We start from the raw sequence: 25,447 nt of genomic DNA on the forward strand, positions 1-25,447 counted from the left end.
CTCTCCCTTTCTCTCTTTCTCTCTCTCTCATACACCCAAACATGCATGTACACATATATTCACCCAAATATATGTACACAGTTAATTTTTAAAAAGCATTGCAATAAAAAATGATCAGACCTTATAATAAACCCTATTTATTACCAGGGAAAATTATCGAAGAAAAACTTATTTTCTGTAATTATATTATAATCTCAAAAAAGAAAGAAATTTAAAAAATTAATTTCCTCTAGAAAACCAAGCTAAACCTGCCATTTTCCCGCAGAAAGGGGGAGGGGGAGATGTGAACCTACTTACAACAGTGGCAAGAAAGAATGCAGGCAGTGACCAGGGCATAGAAAGATGTATTGAAACTTCCCCGTCAGACATCCACAGCCCAGAAGTAAATCTGATGATTTCAGTCAGTTTGTTTCACACAAACCAAACAACCAGAGTCTTTGAAAGGAAGAGCTGTCCCAGTGTTGGGAGAGCTCCTTTGTTCACTGCGCACCCTGGATGTTTTGTGAAAACTCACAAACAGCCTCTTTATTATTCAAATTGATTAGGAAAATATATTTTCTTTTGACAGAATTGGGTTGCTTTTTAAGGAATTACTTGTTTCAAATGACACCCTTCTATTGGAGCAGTTGGGTTTGACACCTCATGCATAACTCAGGCCTTGCCCACTTCCCAAGGAAAAAGGCTGGCCCTGCGGGGATGCTTCTGTATTTACATTCAGTCTCACACATCAGCATTTACCAGGGTGAGGCTGCTGGCTGTCAAATGCTGGCTCTTAGTCAATATTTAATCACTGTGCAGTTATGCAGGGAGAGGGAAGCGTACTGTGGGCCCCAATAACATGGCTTTAATATGGAAAAACACTCATTTGTCTATGGGAGCATGGCTAGGCCTCTCAGAGAGAGGTCACCAAGGGTCTGGACAGTGCTGCCCTGCAGACAATGGCCCACCCTAGCATTTTAAGTGATAACTGGTAGGTGTGCAAGATGAGTCATACTTAATATGACTTCTTAGACAATATTACAGAACGTTGTGGGGTTCGCTCGAAAGCATTTCACTTTTTAAAATGGATGGATGGGGAGAGACGTTTGTAGACTCCCCCACAATCCTTACCTGGCTTGTAGCTCTCAGCCTGGCTGGCTTAGTCACTATGTTACACAGCAGGCAGCCATATGAAGGCCAAAGGTGAGATTGCATCTCACCTTTACTTGAGGTCAAAGTTCACTGTTCTTTCTCTCCCCTTTCTGAATGTGTGTGTGTGTGTGTGTGTGTGTGTGTGTGTGTGGTGTGTGTGTGTGTGTGTGTAGTGTGTGCGGCCTTGTGTCAATTGTCTTCTTACATATGTTACAGACTGAGGCAGGGTCTCTTACTGAGCTCACTCCTGAGGTACCCCAGGAATGCCCCTTTCTACTTCCCAGCACAGCAGGCTGTAGACAGGCGGCCACACCCTCCCAACTTTCCACTTGGATTTAAGGAACCTAAACCTGGGTCTTCATGCATGCATGGTAAACACTTTAACACCAGAGCCATCTTCTCAGCCTGAAGTTTTGCCCTTGACTGATTTGTAAACCATTTTCTCCAGCCAAGCACCACACTAGGACAAACACAAGCCACCAAGGAAGGAAATAATTGGGAGATGCCCACCATCCGGGGAGTCCTTAGCAAACCGGTCCTGTCTCCTGTGTTATCAAGCAATTCCTCTATCAAGATGTCATCTGAGCAGGGGAGGCTTTTACCGAGTCAGGGAAATCTCACAGGCTCTGTGTGAAGTCTGTGTGAAGGGCGGCTGCAGATGAAAGGGGCACTGCAGGGAAGGTGAAAGGCAGAAGGGGCATCGGGATGATAATCCTGAAAATGCCTTGACCCCAAGGTGCGGCTGCTCTCTCTCCCTCACTGCTTCCAGTAACCAATGCCCGAATGAACAGGTGTGAACTTGCTCAAGTAGATGACACGTGGAAGGAAACACATTCACTTCAAACTCGCAAACCAGATTTGACATTCAACAGCTTTCCGCTGCAGGTGGAGAGACGGAGTCGTCTTCTCCTCTACCTCCGCTCGCTATGATTCACTGCTCACGCTCTGACAGAGTAATTACCCTTCACTCCAAACCCAAACTCCAGAATCCAATCATTGTGAATCCGATGGCTGGGCTGGGGAAGGGAGGGCCTGGCTTGCTTCTCCAACAACACACTGCGTGTTCTAGAAGGGATCTGTGGGAAGGGCTCGCACAGTGAGTGTCATAACCTAGGACACCTGGAAACTTCTCTACCCCACATCTTACAGGGGTAACTGACATGATGGGTAAATCTGCATTAATACACAAGGGAAACTGCCAAGTTCTCTGTGTTAACGTGGTCCCATCTCACAGTATCCAGACCTGCAGAAACCCCCACAAATATGCCCACTCCCTTTAACCAAAATACTCAGGAAGTTCCCAAGACCTAAGAATTAAACATGAAGTCACTACTAAATTCAAGCAATCACTTTCCACTCCCTAAGACTCTAGTGTACAATACACCTATCTAAGCACAAAGAAACGGCACTTCAAGATCTATGGTTATTAAAAAGGAGAAAGGAGTTTTTGTTTTGTGGGGAGACAGCCTCTCACGTAGCCTCTGACTTGCTGTGTAACCAAGGATGAGCTTAGACTCCTGCTCTTCCTGCCTCTGCCTTTCCAGTGCTGGAATTACAGGAATGTGCCATTGTGCTCAGGCTGGGTGGTGCTGTTGCCCGCTTCCTGTGTGCACGGAAGCATCCCACCACCTCTGTAAGGCATACTGCTCCAGATTAAGCAACTGCTGAACGTAGTTTCATGATTCCTGGGAGGAGGAGACTAAGCTCAACAGATGTCACCTACTTGACAAGCAGCAAGGGTTCCCAGACAGGCCCCACAATCTCCAGACTGCCCACAGCATCTAGCACATTCTGTATACAAAAGGGGTTTCTGGGAACAGCTTCCTCAGGACCAGGTCACAGGAGTGCTGGGCTTCAGCCACGTAGACTCATCTAAGTATTCATTTCATTTTCTTCAAGCCAACACATGGCGTGAGTTTTTGACCCCCAAGGACTAATGGTTTAGTAGAAATAAGCACAGAGGTAGCGATTAGGAGACTTTAAAGAAAAGCATGACATAAATACACTTTCATTTAAATAAAATTTTAGCTGATTAGGTTTCCATTAATGAAAAATGCCTAATAGAAGAAAAACAGGCCTAAGAAAGTGTCAAGAGATTGCAGAATATCAGATGTAGCCATGCTGCGGGTAAAGAAAAACAAGCTACATAAGAGGCACGCGCCTGTTTTCTCAGCATCTAGAAGGCTGAAGCAGGAGGATCTTGGAATCCAGACTATCTAGAGCAACAGTGTGAGACCCTGTCTGGAAAACAAAACAAGAAGCCGGGTGCAGGCAGTCAGGCAGTGTCTGATGTGGGTCTAAGTGGCTCACTTCATTTGCTGTATCTGAAAGTGTACGTGGCCTTTGCAGACAAAGGAGCTGGTCCCATCTCTGTGGGTCCAGGGCTGCTTGGCTGGGAACAGACAGTAGCAGTCTCCACCCACCCCAGTGCAAGCCTTAGCCACAAGAAATGAAAAGTTTTGAGTGGAGTCGCTGGCCATAAAAGGAACTCACTATGCCCTGCTACTGTTCTACTCTGCTTTCTGTTGCTGTGATAAACACTAGGACCAAAAGCAACTTGGGAAGGAAGGGTTTATTTCACCTCAAAGGTTGCAATCCACCATGATAAGAAGCCAAACCAGAAGCTAACAGAAGTACACTGCTTGGGCCTGCTCCCAGGCTCAAGTTCCCCAACCTTTCTTTTTGTTTGCTTGTTTGTTTCTTTTTCTCCATAGCATATCTCTATGCAGCCCTGGCTGTCCTGGAATTTTCTCTGTAAGCCCGGCTGACCTCAAACTCTAGGAGATCCAACTGCTTCTGCCTCCTTACCTCCTAAGTGCTAGGATTAAAGATGTGTACCACCACCAACACCTGCTCTGCTACATTTTTTTATATAGCCCACCTAACTGGGGATGGTGCTGCCCACAGTGGGCTAGATCCACTTATATCAATTAGTAAACAAGAGAATGTCCCACCAGCCAATCTGATTGAAGCAATTCTTCAGTTTAGGATCACTCTTTCAAAGGTTTTAGCTTGGCAATCCAGATTAGCTATCACAGCTACTGTTCTTACAATTAAACACCATACAGTGGGGATGTGGTTGCTCTTTCATAGTTTTTGCTAGTGTTTTACATTTTTAGAAGGGAGGGTATCAAAGGATAGACAGGCCTCTCTCTCTCTCTCTCCTTCTCTCTCTCTCTCTCTCTCTGTCTCTGTCTCTCTCTGTCTCTGTCTCTCTCTGTCTCTCTTTCTCTCTCTCTCTCACACACACACACACAGACACACACACTCACACACTCACATAGTCTGTCCTTGGAAAGGATGACAAATGACTCCTTAGTGAGCCTTAGTAACCGTCTCCCCACAGCATCAGTCACCACACTGTCTGGCCATCTGTGCTATGGACTGGAAGCTCCACGAGGCTAGGAAAGTCCAGAATGGGTCAGTTCCAAGTCAGCTTCTGCTCCTCTCTGTCCCCTACATCTAACACAGCACCCGCATTCCACATGTCTTCACAGAGTGGACACAGCTAGATAACAGCATCTATTAAGGATATGCATGGCAAACACCACTTGGTGAACTACCTGCCTGCTTTTCTGAAAAGTGTCACAGAAACAACTTTAAAACGCAACTCTTTTTTATATATGAATGCTCTTTTTTTAAAAATTAGGAATTTTCTTCATTTACATTTCAAATGCTATCCCAAAAGTCCCCCATACCCTCCCCCCACAGCTCCCCTACCCACCCACTCCCACTTCTTGGCCCTGGTGTTCTCCTGTACTGAGGCATATAAAGTTTGCAAGACTAAGGGGCCTCTCTTTCCAGTGATGGCCGACTAGGCCATGTTCTGATACATATGCAGCTAGAGTCAAGAGCTCCGGGGTACTGGTTAGTTCATAATGTTGTTCCACCCATAGGGTTGTAGACCCCTTTAGCTCCTTGGGTACTTTCTCTAGCTCCTCCATTGAGGGCCCTGTGATCCATCCAATAGCTGACTGTGAGCATCAACTTCTCTTAATTCAAAGCAGAGTGAGCAGATTTATCCCTTTAGAACTTAAAGGCTTGCATCTTAGAACATGCAAAAACAAAAAACAAACAAACAAACAAAAACACACAGTCCACAAAGTAAGGAATGGTTGCAGAGCAGTTTTTAATTGAAAATGAGATCTATAGCATAGTATTTACTATAGGTTGTTACTCCTGATAAGCATGAGGCTGCTGTTTGGCTCCAGGGCAGGCTAATAACCCTTCCTTATGGTAAGTTTCATCTGCATCAAGGTCTGAGATCACAGAGGACAAAATTGCCTACAACGTAGCAAACTCTGCTGCCATGTCTGAACAATGCTACTTACACCATGAACACAGCAGGCTGAGTCCCCATGTGCCTGTCATGCTTACCCTCTCCAAGTCACAGATGCTCCCTCACTCCCATCCAGTCACCCCATAAATGGTATGATGGGACACAGAGCAGGGCATGCGGGTAAGGGTGTATGCACCAGATGCCCCTGGGCAGATGAGTCCTGTGGTCTGTGTAGGTATTCATAGATCATGTCCAGTTTATGATTGCTAGCATATTTCTGTCACTTTGTGTGATTCTTTCCCTGCCTGCAGCCTAAAGGACACTGGGCCATGGGCTTGAAGGCCGATCAAAGCTTCAAGATTCCATGATTTGGTTAACGATGTCTATTTAAGTGATAACAGACCTACAACTGGCACAATCTGAGTTTGAGTTTTATGCCATAAGATTGTCTGCTGTTACCAGTTAGGATTCCTGTTCGTAAACAATGAAGCCAGCAGCTCTGATGTTAAGACACAGAATGAACAGGAGCAGTAGCTGAGGGAGGGGAAGAAGCCACAGCCACATTTCCTACAGGACAAGGCTCGACAGCAGTTACCTCTAACAACAGCTCAGAGGACCTCACAGCCAGCACACGGAACCTCTAGTCCAAGGCAGGCTGCCCTTCCACCCACGCAGAGCTGGCAGAGGAACAGCTGAGATGGAAGCTCTCAGAGCATGAGTCAGCCACTTGTAATCACTCACTAACCAAAAGCACACAGCACACAAAGGAAAGAGGTCAATTCCCTAACGGAAACTGCAGAGCTTTAGGAAGGTAACTCATGTCAGCCTTCACACCCACAAGCATCCTCTGCAGGAGGGTACGCTGACGATTACAGCCTGGGACAGGGCACCAGGGTTCCTTCTGCCCAGAGGAGGGCGTCTAATGAATTGGGAGGAACGCATGAATTGAAGCAGTCATTCAAAACATTTTGGTTTGGGAAACGGTTTTGCTGAAAGAAATGTTGGGTTAGTGCTATCATAATCTACACTACATCAAACATGTAATTAGGAAAAGAATTTTAACAACCCTCAGGGAAGAATTCACCATCCTGTCAGCCAAAGACAAAAAAAAAAAAAAAGAATAAACAGGAAAATTTTTATGAGACTACACTGAGTCACTTCAACAAGCCTCTACTAGTGACACACTATGCCCAGAACCCATTCAGGTTTCAATTTTTAAAACTCTAATCATCTGGTCAGCCAATAAATGTTGAACATCCCAATTTCCTGATTTCTCTTCCTTTTTGCATGTATGCAGGAGTCTCAACACTCTTTTTATGCCATTTCCAATCTCCTGGGCATGTTCCTTATAACTAATCCAGTCCTCTAAACCAGAGGCCACGTCTACCTGTCTGTTTAAACTGTCGATCCCCTCCTCTGCCAGGCTTTACCCAGCACAGTCACAAAAGCCCAACGGACTTGCTTTGAAGCCTACACTCCCACATGGTTCCTTGGTGAACACAGAATTAGAGCCAAAGAGCAGTGACGGCTTGTGGTTGTCCACAACCCATTGAGAGGGATAAGGACACCAACCCACCCACAAAACTTTCCACCCCAAATTTGTCCTGTCTAAAAGAAATGCAGGGACAAAGATGGAGCAGACTAGAAGGGATGGCCAACCAATAACCAGCCTAAGTTGAAACCCATCCCATGGGCAAGCACCAATCCCTGACATTATCATACTCTGTTATGCTTGCAGACAGGAGCCTAAGATAACTGCCCTCTGGGAGGTTCTACCCATCAGCTGACTGAAACAGATGCAGAAACCCATAGTCAAATTATTGGACAGAGGTTGGGGGAAGAATTGAAGGCCCTAAAAGAGATAGGAACCCCATAGAAGGACCAACATAGTCAACTAACCTGGACCTCTGGGAACTCTCAGAGACCGAGGCACCAACCAAAGAACAGGTATGAACGTGTATGTAGCATATATGCACATATGTAGCAGATGTGTAGCTCAGTCTCCATGTGCATCCCCCAACAACTAGAACAGAGGCTCTCCCTATAGCTATAGCCTGACTGTGGTATCTGTTCCCAACAGAGCTGCCCTGTCTGCCTCAGTGAGAGACGCTCCTCACTGATGCCTAGCCTACCCTGACAGAAAATTGATGTGCTAGGGTGGGAGGGTACCCACGGTGCCCCACCCTCTCAGAGGAGAAGGGGAGGGGAGTTCAGGAGAGGGTCTCAGTGAAGAGTGGACCAGGAAGGGGGGCAGCATTTGATGTAACTAAATAGATTAATTTTTAAAAGAAAAGAAAAACAGAAAAGTCTGTGGGTAAGCATGCAGATGGCCTCTGCTTAGGAACTCTGACACCCTTCACTCCGGGCAAGGCTTTTACAGGGTTCACCAAGTGTTCTGCTCATGTTTCTCTGGCTGTCTTTCTTCCTTATCGTTCTTATCCACTTTGTTTGGACAAGTCCTTCAGAGGTGCTCTGGTTTTTCTTGATGCTCTGGGATCAGGATATCCTTCCACCTCAGCCTCCAAGCTTCCATCTGACCCTTGACTTTGCCTTCCTTCCTGCCCCTTTCTTCTCCACTGAAGCAGCTGCAGGGCTTCTTGCCAGAAGAGCTTAGGCAAAACAACTGGCTGGAAGGAGGGCCAGGAGTCCCGTCTTTTAAATGCATTGACAAAGCAAACTCCAATGGCCTAACTTTTACTTACATAAAGTCTTTGTGGGCAATGTAGGTCATGTTATTTATTAATTTTGTCTTACAGTTTTAGTGTAACTTTAATTTTTTAAAAAGTCACTACAGGTCCAAATAAAATCTATAATTTAGGTACCATTGCTCATTTCTTGGTTTTGACAGATGCTCAATAGTTACTTAAGAGCAGCAGCTGAGGAATACTCAGAACTTTCCGTACAATCTTTGCAACTTTTCTATAAACTCCAAATTATTCCAAAGTGAGTTTTGAGAGAAAGCTGACATTAATGATTCCTATTTTCTTTGAAAGAAAGTAAACAAATAACTCAAACTAGTTTGCTGTCTGTGTTGACTCTGTACTTAAAGCCAGAAGTTCTAATAAGGAAAAGGATTCAAATGGTTATCTTTTCAACAACTTCTTCTCCATATTATGAAGAAAAACAGCATGAAATAAAATCTCAATACCATTCAATGTTGCTGTTTCACTAGAGTCTGAGTATCATGAAAGTTTAGTTAAGTTTGGAGGTTAAAGACCGTAATTTTGTCAAAATTAATAAACAGTAGAAGGTTGGGGACATGGGCTCCATTTGTTGGGTACTTGTCCTCTGCATATAAAGTAGGCATGGAGGCACATTTTTGTAATGAGCACTCTGGAAGTTGAGGCAGGAGGATCAGAAATTTAAGGTCATCCTTGGCTGCGTAGCAAGATCAAGGCAGAAAGAAAGGATGGAGGAAGGAGGAAAGATGGGGTACCAGTGGTACAAACTTTGACCTAAATATTAGACCTCATTAAGAGGATGAAGTAGCAGAGTCCCAAGCTGTTGAAGGCCTTCCTGTGCAACTGAGCTCAAGGCCAGTCTGGACAACTCTCTGAGACTCTGTGTCAAAATAAATAGTGAGGGCTAGGGACAGAACTGGGTGGCAAAGAAATAGGGTTCAGTAGCTCCCTCCGAAATCAGTCCTCATCACCCCTTGGGATTAAGGGGAGTCAGATGACTTTTCAACAGATCCAAGAACCTGAGACTACAACTGTTCATTCCACAATGTGTGTTTACATTTAAGATAATCTGTTCTGAAAGCACTCTTATCTTTTTCACTGACCATAACAATGAAAATTGAACCCGGACACATCTCCCTGAATCTAACAGCAAATCACTTTTGGAACAGTTCTAAAGAGGAAAAGGAAACTAAATGCTAACAAATGGGGTGACCCTGAAAATGAAATGAAAACAGTGAGATGTGTCATATTTCCTATTGTTTTCCCTCTTGCTCTTATCACTTCTAATCACTGTGGCCACAGACAAGAGAGAGGAAAACAAAACAGTCCTTCACTAGATCAGAACAGCTTCTCACATGGGTTCTCTTTGCAATCCCCATTTCTACAAGTGCAGTATACCTCTCTGTAAACTACCCCCTTACCCCAAATGACCCCACTTCAGGTAAGGCATGTCACTTGCTTGGGCCCAGTTTTCTCATCCGGAGCCTTGGGAAGTTGAGGTGTGGGAGGAGAAACGGGCAGGCTGAAGTCATATTGTGACCTGCAGAATAGAGATGTGTACTTATGGCTCCTTGATAGCATTTGATAGTCAAGGCATTTATTTTATAAATTACATGGAGGGTCACATGTGTGACAGTGCATGTGTGGAAGTTAAGGGACAACTTATAAGAATCACTTGTTCCCTTTTTGCCACATGGGTTCTGTACATCGAAGCAGGTGGTCAGACTTGGCCATAGGCACTCTTATCTCTGGAGTCTGTTCACTGGCCCTGATAAGATATTGCTTACACAAATCTGGGTTTGGCTTCTCCTGATGTTTCAGAATCCTGAGACGACATTGAGATGTGTCATCACGTAGCTAGCCAGGATGTGCAGTTTCCCTGGTAACTCTGGGATACGCCCTGAAGCTTACGATGGCTCTGCTCACCTGAGGGTGGCTTCTAAGGGTTACTTGTCTGGAAGCATTAGAGGGAATGACTCACTCTTGCTCTGGAGTGTGAGTATTTCCAGAAGACACACGAATCAATGCAGCTTAAAGCACAGTGGAGCGTGTGTGTGTGTGTGTGTGTGTGTGTGTGTGTGTGTGTGTGTAGGGTACCCATGTCCCAGCACAGATGGCAGAATTGCACACCTATTCTCTTAAGGGTTTCTATATGCCACACCAGAAAAGTTAATCTAAGAATTAAGTCATTATATTCCATAGTAAATCAGGGATTTTTTTTTTCCTTCCTGGGTTTTCTTTACTCATTCCTTCCAGAATCAGATCTTATTTTAAGGACTATTTGGGTCAGAATACGGGGCCTCTGCAGGCTTGATAAAAACACTAACGGATCACTGGTTACATAATTTAAGTGTTCAAAAATAAAATCCCAGCCGTCTGCTCTTTTGGTCCTTATCGAACCAATTTTCAGGTAGACACAGTGGGCATGAGCACTTAATATGAAGCTGCCCAGAATAAATGGGCAGACCAGGTCAAAATGGGTCAAAAATGTATAAGATTGCACAAGAACAAAAATCTGCAATTTTCATAAGTAGGATAATATTTAGCTACTGGGGTCATGGAAAGAAACACAGAGAACTAAATTGATCTTGAAACTATTTATAAACGTGTTATTTTTAGCAGGAGGAAGATTAGCCTGAAGGTTCTAAGACACTGTACCAGTCTCCCAAAAGCTCAGACCCTGACTATAATTGAAGGCTACACATTCTTTGGGTAGGAAAGAGAAGTGAGAGCTATTATACTGTTGGCTTGATATTAAAAATGCCAATGTTTTACACACAGCACCATTCCTGGTATTATTATTTGTTTAGTAGATACTAAACTTCAGATATAAGTTTATACCACTGCCAGGGGGTTTAGGAATTGTCAAGAAATTACGTCATTGCCTTTCAGTGTTTTTAGACAACCAAGCTCTTTCCATTTGTGGCAAAAGAAGAAGGAAACAGAATCAAGTGACTAGCTTAGGAACTACAACTTACCTTTCGCTGTTGTTCCCTGAATGCCTGTTACTGGCTTCAAAGTTGCTACAGACAAACCTTTCAGGAGGCAGAGATCTCTTTTAATTCAGTTACTATAGTTCAAAGGGCCCTTCTGCAATGCAACACACACAGATAGATAGATGATAGATAGATAGATAGATATCCTGAGTTAAGGATATATTCTCAGATTTTTAATAATTGTTCACTTATTTTTTAATACTTTGGTTAATATAGAAACTCACAACTGGTCAAAGGACATAGTAAGTGTCAGTTGAGTGCTCAGTCACAATTGGGACATCTGTATCACATCCCCTCCCAAGGCTCAGGGACAACAAAGAAAGAGAAGCCAGAAAGATTTTAAGAGCCAGAGGCTGGGAAGGACCAGAGCTAAATGGTGTCTTCTGGACATGAGAGGTGTGCCACACTCATGAACTCACAGCCCCTGTACTTGCCTCCTCCACAGGACCACCACAGTACACGTGATGAAGCCAGCCAATGTTCTAGCATCAGCCCCATCCCTAACTGAGGACTCGGGCAGCTAAGGACTTCTGAGGGAGGGAGGGCCAGTTTTCTTTAAGAGTGAGGCCCTGGCAAGTCGACCCTACACTCAGGAGGATATGGGCAGCCCAAATTACACTCAATAGAGTGAGCACAAAATTGGGGTGTTTGTGAATATGATCAAAACACTCTATGAAATTTTCAAAGAATAAAAATATTATATTTACAAAAGTTTCTCACATTGGGTATTCCTTAAATCTATTTAATTTCTTCATTGTTAGGTATCCAGTGCCTTGAACACAACTGAATCCAGGGCCTCGAACACGATTAGACAAGGAACCTACAACTAATGGGAGGTATTGAACTCAGGACCTTGAGCAGAACCCCATGACTAAGCCAAGGCTTCAATTCTGGCAAGCTGGTGTGTTTACAACCTGAACATTTTCCTTCTACATCTTAAAACAAAGACCTCTTTTTCTAGCTGGGTATGTCTCTACACACCTTTGATGCCAACACTCTGGAGGCAGAGGCAGGAGGATCGTCAAGTTTGAGGTCAGCTTGGTCCATATAGTGAGTTCTAGGACAACCAAGGCTATATAACAGAATATGTATATATGTATGTATGTATGTATATTCTCCGTTCATCACTATTATTATGTGTGGGTACATGTGTGTATGATGTGTATGTTGTATGTATTGTGCGGGTCCATATCTTCTCTCCTTCCAGGAGATCAAATTCAGGTCATCAAGCTTGATGGCAAACAGCCTTTCCACTGAACCACCTGTCTCCTTGAAGTCCTAGTTCTTCCTGGAAGAGACCTGCATCTGCACTCATAAGAGTAAGATTAGCATTAGCATAGAAGGACAAAAAAGACTGACTACCGTATGAGATATTGCAGGATAAACTGTTGAACCATAGAATAAATACATTTAGTCCTCATAATTTCTAATCACAGAAAGAAAAAACTTTATCATTGTCCCATAGTGTGTTCGCTGATAGAAATGATACTTGTATCCCACACTGTAGGTTTCCAGCATTAGGTTCCTGACTGTGTAATCAGCTAACTTTACATCTAAACCTCTGTATTTTGTAGGATTAGTAAGGGGTTTTATTTTAGTCTTTAAAACAGGAATTTGTGTTACTTTAACCATAGCCCCCAAGTAACTAAGGGAAAAACCACTCAGCCATTTAGTTACTGTGCTGGCTAGTTTTGTGTCAACTTGACACAGCTGGAGTTATCACAAAGAAAGGAGCTTCATTTGAGGAAATGCCTCCATGAGATCCAGCTGTAAGGCATTTTCTCAATTAGTGATCAAGGGGGAAAGGCCCCTTGTGGGTGGGACCATTTCTGGGATGGTAGTCTTGGGTTCTATAAGAGAGCAAGCCAGGAGAAGTAAGCCAGTAAAGAACATCCCTCCATGGCCTCTGCATCAGCTCCTGCTCCCTGACCTGCTTGAGTTCCAGTCCTGACTTCCTTTGGTGATGAACAGCAGTATGGAAGTGTAAGCCGAATAAACCCTTTCCTCCCCAACTTGCTTCTTGGTCATGATGTTTGTGCAGGAATAGAAACCCTGACTAAGACAGTTACCTCTGTAGTATTGTGCAGAATAACTGGGTTGTAATTCTTACAGAACAATACATTGACTATTACTGGTAATTAGCACTTTTTAGGGAGAAATGTAGGTAATTTAAAGTTTGTTACTAGCTAACAGTATAAACAAATAAAAAGACAAATTATAGCCGGGTGTGGTGGCGCACGCCTTTAATCCCAGCACTCGGGAGGCAGAGGCAGGCGGATTTCTGAGTTCGAGGCCAGCCTGGTCTACAAAGGGAGTTCCAGGACAGCCAGAGCTACACAGAGAAACCCTGTCTCGAAAAACTTAAAAAAAAAAAAAAAAAAAGACAAATTATTTTTAAGTGCTTTAGAAATAACCTTATTAGAGAGTTTATTTTCAATATATATATCAATTAAAATAATTCTTAACTTCTCATTAAATGAGGAAAATATACCTGTCAAGGGCATGATAGTATAATAAAACTGTATCTAATTAAAAAAAAAAAAAAAAACAAAACACCTCTCTTCTTTAGAGAACAATGGCGGAATGAATTTGGTTAGATGTTACAGCTTTCCCGGTATCCTGAATAGAAATATCCTGGAAAACCCAAAAGTTTAAATGATATAGACTAGCTGCAAGGAGGGGGAGCCAACGTTCTAGTCAGCGGTGTAAGAGCCATGACTATGACCACAGTGCCCAGGAGATGGCTCTGCAGGTAAGGACACTTGTCAGCAAGCCTGATGGCCTGAGTTTGACCTCTGGAACCCATATAATATACACAACAAGATATGTGTATGTGTACACAGTCATTGACACACACGCACGCGCGCGCACACACACACACACACCACAGAATAAATAAACAAATAAATAAAGTGTAAAAAAAAAATAAAGTCTCAAGGCAGTGGCCACCTAAAAGGGTGCTTCTTGGAAGGGGAAGAAAAGCATCGTCTCAGGAAGTTGAACATCTGCCAACTACATGATCCAGTCCCACTTTCCTATATGGATCTAAAGGAACTGGATGGAGGTTCACATAAAGAGTTATGTATAACTGACCATAGCAGTTTTACTTATAATAGCAAAAAACTAGAATTAATCCAAGTGCCTATCACCAGATGACTAAGGAATACACATATCTGAACATGTAAGTCGATGCATAGTACAGGAATCAGGTCAGGGATTACCTGGGAAGAAGACAAGGGCATTGTGAAGGGACACAGAGATGCTGTGGGGTGATGGGTCTAATGCCTTGATTTCACAGTTTTACAGCTGTGTCAAAAGTCACAAGAGTATTATAGAAAACATGAAATTTACATCATCATTTATGCAATCAATCTTCTACATCAGCTCGACTGCTTTAAATATGGTGTGTGTGTGTGTGTGTGTGTGTGTGTGTGTGTGTGTGTGTATGAATTTGGGCATGTGTGCTGGTGAGGACCACCTCAGGACTACCTTGTGTGAGGCAGGCTTTCCCTTGTTCACTACTATGTATTCCATGCTAGTCAGCCCAGTTGCTTCTAGCAATTCTGTCTCCACCTCCGATCTCACTGTGGGAGGCTGAGATTACATGCATGGACTACCTTACATATCTGGCTTTACCCAGGGAGCCAAATCCCCAGCCTAACAAGTCTGCTTTTAGAGAATATACAAGACAGGGGTGGGGAACGGGAGGCAGGGGGAACAGAGTTTGAAACAGGTTAAGCATGAATAATTACACACACTGAAGGAGAGAAGCCCTCATAACAAAACCACGGAGGACAGGAAAAGACACACTGGGGCTCTGAGCCATTCCATACCCCACCTGCGTGAAGGGTATGTAAGTAAGCAAATGAGTGGTACCCTGCAGTTGTGGCACAAGCCTTGCATCCCGGCACTTGGGAGGCAGAGGGAGGTGGTGGATCTCTGAGCTTGGCCAGCACGGACATCAAGGATTATACAGAGAAACCCTGTTTCCAAAACAAAGTATATATACACACACACACGAAGGAAAAAAGAAAAAAAATAAATGTCACTGCACTAAACTAAAATCTAGAGATAGATGCAGGAAGTGGCTGTCAAGAGAGAGAAGGGAGACATTTCTGTTTCCCTAAGGACTATCTGCACCAGTTCTTCAGAGTAAAAACAGGCAGGGAGATAAGAATTTAAGATGAACATGAACTTCCGGCATAAAGGCTGTCATCTAGCATCAAAACCATCAATGTCCAGAATTATCTTTAGTCTGTGTCTGGCCCTAGCATGCATCAAAAACTAGCCCACCTAAAAGAGAAGACAAGCCCTGGCAAGGTGACACTTGGGCGGGCCCAATCCTGCTAGGGACAGCCCTCCCAGGGTTCTTGTGGTCATGAGATAGCCCTACTGAGCTTCCTCACATGGGATAAGCCCAAGGTGAGTCACCAGAGATAAAGATACAGAATAGTTTAAACTTGCTGTTGGCATTGGACCACCTGATGTAGTAGAGGTTTGTGAAGGAATCTCCATCTCCGAGAAGTCAATAAGGAGTCGGCCACCAGCATGCCTCCATCCAGGTGACTCAGGGGACTTCCCAGTTATGGCCCAGAATCTCTCTAGCAGCCTAGCTCACATCCCTCCGTCAGCACCAAGGGAAGGGTAAATTCCCTGGACTCCACACACAAAGGGTCAGCTTGGGCTTTTAAGCTCTACATGAACATGGTATGCTTTAAACTTGGCAATAACTCTTCCCAGGAACAGAGGAGCGTAAAAGTCAAGCCACTTCTGAGACCTCAGTCTTTCTTTGCTGTTGCAGCTGAGAAGCAGGGCAATCCCAGGACTGGGAGAGAGGAACCCTGGATCCCTTTACTACGTAGCTCTGCAGAAGCCAAACAGCGTCAGCAAACGTAACCAACCCTGCCTGTGAGGAGAGGCTCTGAAGCGATGGGATTGATGGCTTCTTAGGTTACTTCAGACCGAGATACTGAGGAAGTACAAGAGAGGTCTTGTCATTAAGAAGTCACATTAAGATGACACATTCCTTTAATCCCAGCCTTCAGGGTGAGAACTAGGAGGCAGAGGCAGGCTACACAGAGAAAGCTTGTCTCGAAAAACAGAACAAAGCCCGGCGTGGTGGCGCACGCCTTTAATCCCAGCACTCGGGAGGCAGAGGCAGGCGGATTTCTGAGTTCGAGGCCAGCCTGGTCTACAGAGTGAGTTCCAGGACAGCCAAGGCTACACAGAGAAACCCTGTCTCAAAAAAAAAAAAAACAAAAAAAAAAAAAAAGAAAAAAGAAAAACAGAACAAAACAAAACAAAAAAATCTTTTAACTTATTTCAGGGAGGGAAATACTCCATCCTTCCTATCTCAAAGTAATTTTAAGTATCAAACGAGAGAGGGAAGTTGCTCCTATGTGGTAAGGAAAAATCAAAAATTACCCTTTCACACAAAATCAAAAAGATACCCCTTCACAAGGCTTCTCATCGGTACCTCAGACAAGTCACACAGCATCTCAGCCCCTCTGTTCTCAGTTGTGAGGTGAGGTGAGGACTTTGGATAAAGTCTGGGATACGTGGATGCTATAAATGCTTCTTCCCTCACTGGACAGATGAGACCCTCAACCATCTCAGGGACTGTCCCAGGCACCGTGGCACAGCAGGTGCACACCTGTAATCACAGCACTTGGGAAGCAGATGAAGGAGGGACATGAATTCTAGGCCAGCTTCTGCTATGTAGAGAACCTCATGGAGCCAGCCTGGGCTACAGAACAGCCGATCTCAAACTCCAGAGGACCCAGGATCAGTTCCCAGCACCCACATAATGGTCATTTGAATGAGATGCCCCCCAATAAGTCTTGGACATTTACATAGCTGGACCCCATTTGCTGGCATTTGGAGAGATCAGGAACTATGGTCTTGGTGGGAGTATACCTGTCACTGGGGTAAGGCTCTAAGATTTCAAAAGACTTGCTATTTCAATTTAGTTCTCTCTGCCTCAGGAGGAGCTAGAGATCTGCCATGATGGACTAGAACCATAAGCTCAAAATAAACTCTTCTACAAGTTGCCTTAGTCATGGTGTTTTATCACACCATTCAGAAAAGTAACTAATGCAGTAGCTTACAACCATCCATAATTCTTGTTCGAGGGGATCCCACATCCTCTTCTAACCTCTGCAGGCACCAGGCATTCTTGTGGTACAGATAGATACATCACAGCCAAAACAGTAATACACATACAATACAGTAAGTAAACCTAAAAGGATTATTTTAAACAATTCCCAAGTCCAAACCAAAACAGAGGTAAGATCCCGGAACTTTCAGCTAGATGTCCCGTCTCTGGTTTTCCAAACAGAATCTCTCTGTGTAGCTCTGGCTGTTCTGGAACTCACTCTACTATCAGGCTGGCCTCGAACTCACAGAGATCTACCTGCCTCTGCCTCCTGAGTGTTGGGATTAAAGGCTTGCACCAGCTCACCTAGATTTCTAAGACACCCAAAATAGTGGGGACTCATAAACAAAACTATGCTATCTCGCTAAGAAAACCAAGCAAAAGTGGGGGCAGGATGAAGGGTGCTCTCACTCCTCTTTAAGAAGGGGGGCCAGGAATCACCTCTCAGAGCTGGTGAGAGCTGAACAGTCTGGAAGAATCAGGGAGATAAACCAATAGAGCAACTGAAGAAAGATGTAACAGCAAGGACAAATCCCTGAAGTGTTTCTTGGATTATACAGTAAAGAGAACCTAGCCCCTTTTTTTGCATTTTACAGCCTCCTGCTGCTGATGCACCCAGCCCTGTTCATGTGTTGACATACATCGTTCTAAAGAGTAGCACAACGCCAGTGGACTAGACTGCCTCCTTCAAAGGTAGGCCTTCTACGCCAAGCCAATTATTTGCTATTCTCCAGTTCCTGCCCAGATGGTTGCTTACTCCAGGCAACGATAAACAGAATTTAAATGCTGTTTTCAAAACTTCTATAACAGAAATCCAGAGTAACAAACTTTAGATGACCATACAGTGCATACACAAAACCGAAAGTCATAGAAATCACCAGGCTTTCTGTGACTGTGTATGTATGTACTACAAGGTTTTTAAGCATTAAGGTAATTTCATGGATATCTTAGTTTGAAAACACCATCCTAAGCAAACATGTAGTAATAACTTTATTCAAACACAAACCAAAGCGGCCTCCTGTGAGATAGCTCAGCACGTTAAAGCACCACCAAACCTCATGACCAGTGCTTAATTCTCAGGGCCCACAAGAAGAGACTCCCAAAGGTTTTTCTCTGACCTCCGCATGTAAATCATGCTACATACATGTGCCTTACCACAACATGTGTGTGTATGTGTGTGTGTTCTTAAAACTTCTTTAAAATTAAAAAAAAAAGTGCAATGACGTCTAAAAACATCAAGAGCACACATCTTTAGAAGAGCAGGGAGCCTGAGAATCTGGGAACAAGGAGGAAGAAACTCCAAATTGTTGTGGAAGGAAGGAAGCAAGGAAGGATGGAAGGAAGCAAGGAAGGACAGAAGGAAGGAAGGAAGGAAGGAAGGAAGGAAGGAAGGAAGGAAGGAAGGAAGGAAGGAAGGAAGGAGTACCTTAGGTTTTAACAACTGCCCACCATATCAAAAGGATGTGTGAGCACTGGGTTGAGAAGGGTTCTGTCCCGGCAAGCCTTTAAATGTCAAGTTCCCAGAGGGCAGACCGTCTACCCTATCTCACTTTACCAGACTCTTAGCCCAGTTACAGCTATGTAACTGCTTATCTTCAATCATTGCTCAAATCCTGGGAGTTTAACTGGGAGAGGATGTTTCCTATTGCAAGGGACAAGAAATAACATTGGCTGTAATGGAAAGATTCCACGTCTGTTGGTGGCATGGTAAACTTATAAACAGCTGGGATTAAAACGAGTGTGTTAATTTAATAGGTCATCTCTCAAGGGACACTAACCAATGGGCTCTGTCAACCAAGGGCACTGACAGACACTGTGCCAATTTCTCTGTGAAACTCTGTTACCACCCCCCCACCCCACCCCCGCCCCTTGAAGTCAGAAGTGCATGCACCCAATTTCCAGGAGCCTGCGAGACTCAGAGTAGCCAAATTACACCTGCGAGGCAAGCATTTTCCTACACTGCCACACAGCTGTCACACACAGAAAGCAGCTCATTTAAACTGTGCCCTTCAGCCCTATTTAGGGATATCACTAATGATTTCAAATTACAACTGTTGCTTTATCTCAAACAGTGATAAAAGGGAGAGCTACGTTCATGGTGCTTTTCTTTTAAAGTCATTTATCTGCTCTCCTCTCTGGGGCAAAAAAAAAAAAAAAAAATGTTGAGACAAGTACAAACCTGCCTGAGCTTATTATAGATGCAGCCCTCCTTTTCTCCCTCCTTCCGCTCCACCGCTCCACGCCAGCACCCCTCCCTGTCTGGCTTTTCCAGAACTGAGGCAGTAGCCTCCGGTAAGGAACTATAAGTGGTTCTTTTATCAAAACAAGAAGGGATTCGCCGACAGGGAGTGAGTCAGGCAGAGGCAGCAACCCCCTCCCTCATCCTGGCATTTCAATTCACCCAGTTCCTCCAGGTCAGCAATCGCTCAGGTTTCATGGAAGAAAAGTCAGAGGAGGGCCTTTAATCCATCCAAATCCAGGAGCCGGGATGGAACACACCCGCTTGTCAGATCTGAGGTGTGGGCAGACGACTGAGTTCATGTGCACAGGCACTGCCTGGCTCAGGGAGAGATGTGAGGGGCGATGCTGGAAGACCCAGGAGGATGGACAAAGCCACAACTATTATAGTGTGAAAAAGCCCCGCAGGCACTGACTTCGGTCAGGAAATCTCCCTAGATTTATTTTCAGGCAAGTGACTCACAACCTAGTCTCCATAAGTAATTCCATCAAAATGAGTCGCGGGTTCCTCTAGCCCGACTTTCTGCTGCCCTCTGGCTGCCCCTCCCTTCTCTCCGCCCATCCTGTAAACCCAGACAGCTCCCAGACAGAGCAAGCGTACCCTAGGGGAACAGGAGGCAGGCTCTCCGGCCCAGCCCCCACCCTCGGGAAAGGATGAATGGGGCCACCCCCGGCGAGAGCGCGGAGAAGGGGCGTGTGGGCTGCGCGCGAGGTGTGTACGCGGGTGTGCGCGCGTGGGCACGCACCCGGGCCAACTTACAGAGGTGGAGTTGGTCCTCGCCTGACCCTGGTTTCGCACCTCCTGCTCCCGGAACTGCAGCCCGGCCAGATGCTTTTCCAATGCCTCCCAGTCCATTGGGGGCGCAGGGGGTTCTTCCGGGACCCGCGTCCCACCGTCCGGTGGCTGAAGGCAGAGGCCCCCAGATGCCCGGTTCCGGCCTCCGCGCCGGCTCCCTGGAGGCTGGGTCTTCTGGATGGGTCGCCGGGGAACCCGGGAGGCGTTCGGCCGGCCAGCTACCACCACGTTGCCATTGTGCCTGAGGTCTTGAGGGTCGTGAGGATGGAGGTTGCCGTTAGGCATCGGGGACGGCATGGTGGTGGCGGCGCTCCTGCTCCCGCTGCCGCTGCTGCCGATCCTGGCGCTCACGTCTCCCGGCTCCGGGGCCGGACAGCGGTCATCCCGATACCCTCGATCGTCCTCCTCTTCCTCCTCCTCCCCGTCCTCCTCCGGAGCCCACTCATCAATCACCTTCTTCTGGTAGACCGGGAAGGGCTCTTCATAGTCTTCCAGAGCAGACACCAAGTCCAAGCTACCCCCCGGCGACGATGAGGATTTGCACTCGGAGCAAGGGGTCACTTTGGTGGAGTTGGATTGTGAGCTGGCGCGGCTGCTGCTGCTGCTGCCGGCGTCACTGCCTAGATCCATCCCATCCTCTCGGTAATCCTGGGGAGGGAGGAGGCAGAAAGAGTGAGTGGCCGGGTTGAGCCCACTGTTCCGGCCGCCCGCTGCCCACCCGGACCTCCCCGCGCGCGGCGCCGGCCAGCCGTGAGGTGCGATCGCCCTAAGAAGCCTTGGGGCGGGAGCCAGCAGCAGCCTGAGCTGCCTCCAACCCTTCCCGCAGAAGTTGACTTCCTCCGGTTAACTAACCCGCAAATTAGCAAAGGGGTGCGCAGCCTCGGGCGCGCACTTTTCACCCTCATAGCCCAGGGGCGCGCGCGGACTTTGCGTTAAGCATTTTACGCCAGGCACCTCCTAGCACTCCACCCCAAGGATTCTCCCAAACACTTTCCCACTGAATTCTGATTCCCTGGGGGCGGGACCCAAGAGGGAGGTAGAATCTGCTTTCGCACCTCGCGGGGGCACTGGGACCACCCCCAACCTGGCCCCGCCCCGCTCCGCCCCGCCCCCTCCCGGCGGCCGCTGGGAGCCCTGCGCCGGGCGAGCTCAGCTTTACTTTCTAAGGAACCGCAGTTGTCGCAGGGCACATCCCGCCTGCGTGCCTCCTCGGCCAGCCCCTCTCGGGAAGGATGGGCACGGGGGCGCTGTCGGCCCACGCCCCAGCAGGTTGGCACCTCTCAGCGCTTGCTTCCGTCAAAGGTGTGCGGAGCCCGGGCGCGCTGCGACTGTCGCTGCAGGCGCCGCCGCCCTGGGGAAGGGAAGACGCGCCCTCCCGGCGGCGGCGGCGGCAGACCGGGTCCCGCCACGGAGCATGCCCAGAGGCTGCGGGGTGCGGCGCAGTCCGCTCGCCCGGTTTTCCCCGCCGGAGGCTGGAGCTAGAAGCCGGCTGGGAGAGCGCGGCGAGACGAGGCGGGGGAGGGAGGGTAGCGGCACTAGGCTTACAGACCTCGCTGTGTGGGAGGACCGCGCCCTGGGGAGGGGGTTGTGTGCTGAACGCACCTCAAGGCCTCTTGGCTGGGCTCTTTATCCAAGCAAAGCCTTCTGGAGGCCCGCACGGACCCGATGCCTCCCAGTCCACGCGGAAGTCCCCAAGTGACCCTGAGAAGGACCTCCTGTCATCCTCACAAGCAAATACACACGCCGAGTAGGAGCTCAAGTGACCAGTGGTCAGGCCCTGTCATTTCCTTTCCACCTTCCCCCTGGCCGCTTCCTCTCCCTTCACCGCGCCCTGGTATCCACTTCCAAGTTCAGGCAGTGGGTGGAACCTGTTGCTTTTGCTCACGTTTCCTTCCCCTTCCCAGCGGCACAGAGGATGACCTCAGCGAGGTGTGTGTATGGCTAGGAGAGGGAGTGTGAGCTGAGAGGGGACTGTTATCTAACGTGGAGGTCAGAAAGGGGTGGAGATCTATCCTGAAGGTGGGGCCAGACATCCCTTCCAAGAGAACACGTACAGAAGATTGTAAAGGAGAGAGAAAGGCGGTCCTGAGTGGTGGTGCCCCTAGTACCTTGGCTGGCTTTGCTTACTGGTTTTTTCTTTCAGGAAATTGAATCCAAAAATCTATGGGAAACATTCCAAGACCATACACGGGCTACCTGAACTGGCCAGCCCTTCTTTTTAGGAAGAAGGTTCGACGATGTGAAAATATTTGCTTGGATAGTGTAGACGGGCTACAGAATACCTTTTAAGGACTAAAAATTTCCTCTGAACAGTCTTGCCCTGTAAGAAGTTAGCTAGGAAATGTCTCCTCTGCGGTGAGAATAGAAGAGTGCTTAACTCTGCATTGAAATGGAGAGTTTCCTTGGACTACCAGATTTAGGCCTGTTACTAATTTATTCCAGCGAGACTAGCCTGGACCAGACCCCAACCCTTCCTTGGCACCTTCCAAAAGGAGGAGCAGAGGCATGCTTGGGATTCCTGGGTAGGGAGTGGCTGCCACCCGGCCATCGGCCATTGTGGCTCTTGTGGGGGACTTGGTGCAGAGACCCTTTGTCTCAGTGATTTCCTCTGAGGTAAGCTCCTGGTCAGGAAATGTAATCAAACTCTTTTTAACTTGTCTGGAAGCAGCAATCCTGTGAATAACAGGAAAAGAGGCCTCTAGTCTGTCCAGCGCTTCAGTCGAAAGGGACTGGTTAGGACTTAAAATACAGTTCACATGAACATCTGTAAACCGCCTGCTTCGTGCCCCAAATTTGTTTTTGATCTGAGTTGCAGTGGAGTGCTGGCTGCTCCTGAGGGGTATGGATGTGGTCCTGTGTCCTGTGTTCTTGTGTCATAGATGGGAAGTATTTTTGCTTAGAAGATCACCATGAGACAGCACAAAGCTTAGGTCAAAAACAGCCACCTAGAGGGCTGGAGAGATGACTTAGCAAGTAAAGTGCCTTTTGTAAAAGCCAGGATCTGGGTGCTCCCTGTAGCCCTAACATGCTGGGGTTGGGCATGGAGACAGGCAGATCCCTGATAGTGGGAGTCAGGTTACCCCCAAACTGCAAGCCCTAGGTTCAGAGAGAGACAGAGACCCTGTCTCAAGAAAAAGAATTTCAAAATAAGCTGAAGTAATAAGGTGATGTCAACCTCTGGCCTCACACATTCCTACATGGGCAGGTGTACCTGCATGTGCATATATACACACATGCATACAGTACACACACACATACACAGAGCTATGTACTCTGTGGCAGATGCAGGTAGACAAATATTGATCAACTGAGATGACTGGAGCCTTATGGTGACAGCCCAGTTTTTAAGCACCAGGACCTCCCGAGCCACCCACCCCCACACACAGCTGCCAAGCTCTCACACCTCAGCAGCTCTGATGGTCTGTGATCAGGAAATGTAAAATGAAACCTAAATGAAACATTTGGCAAGGTAAATTGCATTGCCAGAAATGTGTGGCATTTCGAAACTGACTATAAACATCTTGGAATTTATCTGTACTTTCGCATTATTTTATGACCAGATAATCTAGATCAGATGGGAAGTACCAAGTCTCCCTTTTCTCCACTCTCCATGGAAAGTGCTTGGCCAGCCCAGTTACCATTCTGTTTCCAGGCTTCCAACCCCTGCCAAGAACGCTCCCACAGGAACAGGAAGGCCCACCAACTTCAAGGTGGCAATAGTGAGCAGCTAGGTCCAGTAGGGTGGAGAAATGATTTGCAAAGTGTTTGAAAAGTCCCGTCTTCTTCCTCTTTGAGGAATCTTCTCTCAAGTTAGTTTGCTGCTTTTTTTCCTCTTAGATCTATGCCCTAAAACCTCCGAGAATCAGAAATCAGAAATGTGGGACAAGAGAAGAGGCCTACTTACAGAACCTTCCCTGTCAATCCAGTGTTGTCATTTCTACCTAGATTAAGAGTCCCTTTTGACCACCCACTGACCTCACACCAAGTACTGCACTCTGAAGTAGTCCTGACCATTCATTGTATGCAGCCAAGCATAGCCTTCCTGGGAGTGCAGCTCTCTCCCTGACCGTAGAAACTCCACTAGGGTCTCTTCTAAAGGGTCTACTTCCCATCACCACCTGCAGCTTCTTCAACTGACTTTTTAAAAAAAAGATGGTAATATAGCAGTCTCTCGTGAGGCTATGCCAGTGCCTGGCAAACACAGAAGTGGGTGCTCACAGTCAGCTATTGGATGGAACACAGGGCCCCCAATGGAGGAGCTAGAGAAAGTACCCAAGAAGCTGAAGGGGTCTGCAACCCTATAGGTAGAACAACAATACGGACTAACCAGTACCCCCAGAGCTCGTGTCTCTAGCTGCATATGTAGCAGAAGACGGCCTAGTCGGCCATCATTGGGAAGAGAGGCCCCTTGGTCTTGCAAACTTTATATGCCCCAGTACAGGGGAACACCAGGGCCAAGAAGTGGGAGTGAGTGGGTAGGGGAGCAGGGTGGGGGGACGGTATAGGGGACTTTCGGGATAGCACCTGAGATGTAAATGAAAAAAAACACCTAATAAAAAATTGGAAAAAGTTTTAAAAAATGGTAAGTCTCAGCTAACACAACTTTCTCCTAGAAAGTTTGGATTCTTCCTGCTCCCCTGGGTCAAAGGACATTTCTCTGAGTCCGTGGCTTCCACTGCAGTGTGATGTGCACTCTCAGTGTTGCTGTTTAATCGGCTTTTCTACTAGCCTCATAGTAAGGATTACATTTTATATTAGAACTCAGGTCACACATCTGTATCAAAACAAATGTAAGTTTCATGAAACCCTTATTTTGTGAGTATCCTAGTCTAGGGTGCTAGAGGTGTAGTTCAGGGGTCAGAAGGATGAACTAGCATACCAGAGGCCCTGAGTTTGATCCCCCAATCACTTTGAAACAGGGTTTTGACACAGGCTTAGGCCATCCAGAGTAGGAAGCCTGAGTTTCAGGCCTTCATGCATATCCTTGGCCTCAACCAAAGGTTCCAAATTTTAGACCTAGTCTCAAAAATCTTGTTCTAACTTATATAAAACAAGGCATAACTGTATCTTTATACCTTGCTAGGGTGACTTGAAAGTCCTTAAGTGAGGTGGGATTCTGGTGTGAAAAGGAAGATACTCCTAGCTCTGTGAACAGCAGGGCTGTGAACGGAA

At 46.5% G+C, this 25,447-nt stretch overlaps 1 protein-coding gene across 4 annotated transcripts in view; it reads right to left on the bottom strand.

Annotated features, from left to right (window-relative positions):
- The window catches only part of Schip1 (schwannomin interacting protein 1), a 609,573-nt gene that overhangs the window by 104,744 nt on the left and 479,382 nt on the right, over positions 1-25,447 (bottom strand). For 2 of the 4 annotated variants that reach the window (XM_085835838.1, XM_021157273.3), the window contains one exon: positions 20,240-20,923. In XM_085835838.1, coding sequence (XP_085691964.1) covers positions 20,240-20,923 — 684 coding nt within the window. Of the gene's footprint in view, positions 1-20,239; positions 20,924-21,127; positions 21,272-21,877; positions 22,113-25,447 lie in introns of those variants that run through there. The other 2 variants (XM_085835839.1, XM_021157272.2) reach the window with 2 other exon arrangements.

The sequence above is a fragment of the Mus caroli genome, unplaced genomic scaffold, assembly GCF_978045245.1.
Source record: "Mus caroli unplaced genomic scaffold, Mus_caroli_1 scaffold_3, whole genome shotgun sequence".
NCBI classification, from domain to species: Eukaryota; Metazoa; Chordata; class Mammalia; order Rodentia; family Muridae; genus Mus; species Mus caroli.